The sequence below is a fragment of the Sinocyclocheilus grahami genome, unplaced genomic scaffold (genome assembly GCF_001515645.1).
Source record: "Sinocyclocheilus grahami isolate Dianchi unplaced genomic scaffold, SAMN03320097.WGS_v1.1 scaffold251.1, whole genome shotgun sequence".
Classification (NCBI taxonomy): Eukaryota; Metazoa; Chordata; class Actinopteri; order Cypriniformes; family Cyprinidae; genus Sinocyclocheilus; species Sinocyclocheilus grahami.
This window is the reverse complement of record NW_015505430.1, coordinates 514,832-519,810: the sequence shown is the minus strand read 5'-3', so window position 1 is coordinate 519,810 and position 4,979 is coordinate 514,832. Positions and strand designations below refer to the sequence as shown.

Sequence of the window (4,979 nt, the reverse complement as noted above, 5' to 3'; positions counted from 1 at the left end):
TGTGTATAAATTTGGTTAGATCGGGCCAGGAAAATAGGGTTCACAAGAAACAGTATAACTATTATAAAAGGAAGGAGAGATAGCAGGAAAAAGACAGGAGAAGGGGGAAAATAGAAGACAGTGTTGATGTAATTGGTAATATTCACCCTCTACAAGATAGCGGCTTTACCTCATACATGTATGGTGTCAAAAGACGACCCGGAAACTCCTCTGGCTTTTTAAACTCTACTTTTACACAGGAAACCTCATTCACAGCCTAAATAAAAACCATATCCAAATAACAAAGACTTCTCTCCTCAAATACCCCCCTCTCACCTTCTTGTTCGAGTGTAACATTCATTTTTGTAGTTGTCATTGTTTCTCTTCCCTCACCTGCTCCTTTACATCCTCCTCTCACTCCTATCTGACCAGTCTGGCTCAAAGTGTGTGAGCTGTACAGAGCTGTAGAGCAGAAATTTAACATTGAGAAAAGGTAACGTAAAATCACTATGGGCCAAAATTAAACTGGAAGTTTAGTGGCATGTCTAACTGAAGCCTTTTCTGTAGACAATGACATGGTAAGGTCTATTTTCCCATCTTAAAGCTTTGCACATACTTCAATGTTGTTGCCATCAAAAAAACAAACAAAAAAAAAACATGACAAATGATTGGTTCGCTACATTCTGACCAAACACAAGTCATGTTCTTAGTCTGCCAGATTTTAAAAAAGCTCACACCCTCTGACCTCATAAATCTACAAAATAAGGGGCTTCCGAGAGATTGAAATCACACCATCTGCATCTCTCTGAGTCTCTCTCACTCTGGATTCTGTCCCATCTCTACCAGAAGTCACGGCGGTGGTATGCATCAGGGTCGCAGTATTTAGTCACCACCACTCTGTTGGCAAATTTCCTTCCTGTTAAGCCTTGCATTGCCTTCTGGGAGTCAAACACTGACATAAACTCCACGAAGATCTAAGACAAAGAAGAAGAAAAAAAGACCATAAATAACTGTTTTAAAAGGTCACATTGAAATTTGACAATGTACAAGCAGTTATCAAACCTTTCCAGTGCCAGGAACTTCCACGCCGTCGACAGGACGCGGGATCTCTATGCTTTTGACCTGGCCATATTTGGAGCACTCATCCTTGACGTCTTCCACGATCTCCTCATACTCTTCATCATCCAGCAGCTCCTCTGGAGCCACCATGTTCATCAGACACAATACTTCTGTGGGAATGCCGCCCATTTGAGTCACCGAGCTGTTTACGAGACCTGGGACTTGAAGGGTAACTGGAGTTTGGTTTATACCCGTCTTGGGAGGAAAGAAAGAGGGGAAGAGGGTGAGAAACAGGAGATAATGTCTACATGGCCTACATCCAGTAAATAAATTTTTCCTCACCAGTGTGGTGTTCTTGGAGCCGACGCTTGCTCTCTGGACCAAGAGTTTCTTGTCACCCAGCTGCATCCCGTTTAGTCCAGCGATGGCCTGTGATATTAAAGTGTGCTTTGGAGAGGTTAGCATGTGTCAACCAACAGCTCTGACATTGCCTCTAGATCATGCCATGCTCTAACCCATGGATAAATCCAGGCTAAATATTTGTTCCTTACAGATCTACAGATACAGCACATATTAAACAATATATGTAGTAAACATAAAATGATGAAGCCAACAGTGCATGCAGAAGACAAATGTGTGTTATTTGCAGAGCATTTACAGACTGATTATATAGATGTTATGCTTTTTGTTGTCATCACCTGGTCACTGATATTGATGTCAACATATTCACAGAAGGCATAGCCTTTAGAGAGGCCTGTTGCACTGTCTTTCACCAAATTAAAGGCCTTCAGAGGGCCAAACGATGTCAGCAATTCCTTGACCTGTGGAACAGAGAAAATCATTAACTGAAAAAATATACACACAGACTATCATTCAAAAGTTCTGCATTAAACTGATCCATGTCACAGTAAAAAAAATACATTTTTAAACAAATGCTTTTGAGTGTTCTATTTAATCAAATAGTTCGGTAGAACAATTTCTGAAAGACCATGTGACACTTAAGACTAATAATAGCTGGTAATTCTTTCAGCTTTACAATCACAGGAATAAATTACATTTTAAAATGTACACATTAACACAAGTGAGCTTATAGGCTTCACATTTTCAAATCATGGAAGCAACTGTTCTGTGTGTGAAGCATGAAAAGGTTTCACATTTCATTTGGTAAAGCATAAAATGTAAAAAGATTGGCAGATCTGGTTCTGAAAGCTCTGCACATTCGAGAAACAATTGAGTGACCCTTTGACAGTGAATGGATCACACTGCCATTTTAACACAAACCTGGTCATCGTTGAGGTAATTTGGCAGACCGCCAATGAAGAGTTTATTGGCCGAATCAGGCACCACCGTGGAGACAACACCTACAGAGATAGAACCAGAGTGTGACCAACAATGATCCACATTAAATTAATAAATATTAAACTTTTGATTGAAAAGAGCAAAACATTGAGCGTACAAGAATTGGGGGAGCAAAAGAGAGACGTGCCTGGGACATAGACACTGGGATTCTCACTCATGCCTGGCAGAGGCTGGTAATCGTGTGGTCGGCGAATCTTTAAACTCTGTCCCTGGAAAATTATGCCATCAAATGCCATGGCCTGTGTTGTCTCATCAACTGAACGGAACTATATTACCAAACATAAAAATAACATTCAAATTACGCTCCCAATACCTCCTGAAGCATTTATGTGAGGATCTACAAAATTAGCTCTACCATTCTGAATGAAGACTGACCTCCAAAAAGGCAAAGTTCTTGTCCTGGTTGATCTGAACAGCAAGGACTGGGTTACCTGGGGCCTGAGTCAGGCCACCTAAACGCATCTGAGCATTGAAGAAGTCCATCATAGACTCCTATAAAAACAAAAAAATATCAGATAGCAATGCTATTCATCATAATGGAGTAAGAAAAAAAATATATATATATAATAATACTAATAATAATCAGTTGTACTCCAGTTTATGGATGCAAGCCAAAATAATACCGGATTAATGATAATGTTGACAAAGATCATCACACCTTCTACTACACCAAAATATTAATGAATGTCAATGATAATAATGGACCTCACCTCTGTGATGCCAAATGGGATGTTGCCGACATAAAGCCTTCGGGCCTGTCGAGTCATCTGACTACCCACGACAGGAACAGGTGTTGGAGTCACAGCCAGACCCTCAGGGGTCATTGTGGGCAGCAGAGCAGTGGCCGGGATCTGACCAGCAGCTGAAGTCAAAGAAAGGTTCATAAGTATGTTAGACATATGGTGGGCAAATTACATTGTGATATATTGTTACAACTTTAAAATATTTTAACATTTTATTTTTCAAGTGATGGCAAAGATGTATGGAAGCATATAGGTAGCGAAATTAAAATTAAAATGCAATATGCAAAATGGCAATGCAATATTCAAAATGGCATTGTATTTCTGTATTTAAATGTACATTTTCCATTACCCATACGTACAAAGTTTGGTGCAAAAGTTAAATGAAAATTAAATTATATAATTTACATTTGCCATTTCCAACAGTAGTCTTAATATGTAAATTGCATGCACATTTGAACGCTTTATAAGTTGCAAAATGAAAATTAAAATGTATAACACAAATTGATTTGATATGTGTAACATGTTCAAGCAGAAATGGTAGCAAAATGATCATTTAAATGCTATTTGTCCTAAATGCATTTAGACTAACAGTTAGAACACTTAGGATTGCATTTTCATCATGACGCTGAGGGATACTTGTAGCAAAATTAAATTTGAAAATGCATTCCGAGCTGACCACGCCCACCCTCCGTCACTCATTGCTTCAAGGCAGGGATTGGCGGAAGCGTGTTACGTTTGGATCGTTTGAAACATGGCAGCTCGAGATCTGATAAGATCGCTGAATTCACTGGCAGATGAAGTGGAGCGTGAACAGAAATATATGAAGCTTATTGCGTTCGGACGCCATAGTATTCCAGACTATAAATGGACATTACAAGCATTACAATAATGATAAATAAAAAATTTTGTTGTATAATTAATTTAAATGAATGTTTCTAATAAACACATTTATAACAGAACCTCAAGTAAACTACATGTTATGTTGTTTAGTCATATACATGTGGGAGCTTTTTCAATTTATTACTCAGAACGACTCATTAGCCTACAACACCTTTAAAGACTTATTCAGGGAAGTACAGCAGGATGCAGGAAATGGCTGAGGATTATTTTAGGTATAAAATATCATTATTGTAATGCTTGTAATGTCCATTTATAGTCTTTACACAGCAGCTTGGCTCCTTAAATGTTTAAAAAACAGCTAATTTCAAGATGTTGACGTCGTGTGGGTCAGCCGCAGTGTAAGACGCTCAAAGCTCAAGGCGTTCGATCGGTCGGTCGTTCGAACGTTTGATTTTAGCATGGAATACGCTTCATATATTTCTGTTCATGCTCCACTTCATCTGCCAGTGAATTCAGCGATCTTATCAGATCTCGAGCTGTCATGTTTCAAACGATCCAAACGTAACACGCTTCCGCCAATCCCTGCCTTGAAGCAATGAGTGACGGAGGGTGGGCGTGGTCAGCTCGGAATGCATTTTCAAATTGAATTTTGCTACACATATCCCACGACGTCATGATGAAAATGCAATTCTAAGTGTTCTAACTGTTAGTCTAAATGCATTTAGGACAAATAGCATTTAAATTATAATTTTTCTACCATTTCTGCTTGAACATGTTACACATATCAAATCAATGTGTGTTATACATTTTCATTTTCATTTCGCAACTTATAAAGCAAATGTGCATGCAATTTAAATATTAAGACTACTGTTGTAAATGGCAAATGTAAATTTTTAAATTTAATTTTACTTTTACACCAAACTTTGCACGTATGGGTAATGGAAAATGTCAATTTAAATACAATGCCATTTTGAATATTGCATTGCCATTTTGCATATT

At 38.3% G+C, this 4,979-nt stretch overlaps 1 protein-coding gene across 4 annotated transcripts in view; it reads right to left on the bottom strand.

Moving 5' to 3' along the window:
* Nucleotides 1-605: 605 nt before the first annotated feature.
* The window catches only part of u2af2a (U2 small nuclear RNA auxiliary factor 2a), a 7,827-nt gene continuing 3,453 nt past the window's right edge, over nt 606-4,979 (bottom strand). The window contains exons 4-11 of one of the 4 annotated variants that reach the window (XM_016289707.1): nt 3,108-3,259; nt 2,773-2,889; nt 2,495-2,663; nt 2,320-2,399; nt 1,737-1,859; nt 1,381-1,485; nt 1,042-1,293; nt 606-953 (exon numbers count right to left, since the gene is read on the bottom strand). In XM_016289707.1, coding sequence (XP_016145193.1) covers nt 819-953; nt 1,042-1,293; nt 1,381-1,485; nt 1,737-1,859; nt 2,320-2,399; nt 2,495-2,663; nt 2,773-2,889; nt 3,108-3,259 — 1,133 coding nt within the window. In that variant the 3' untranslated portion in view covers nt 606-818. The remainder of the gene's footprint in view (nt 954-1,041; nt 1,294-1,380; nt 1,486-1,736; nt 1,860-2,319; nt 2,400-2,494; nt 2,664-2,772; nt 2,890-3,107; nt 3,260-4,979) is intronic. The other 3 variants (XM_016289708.1, XM_016289710.1, XM_016289711.1) reach the window with 3 other exon arrangements.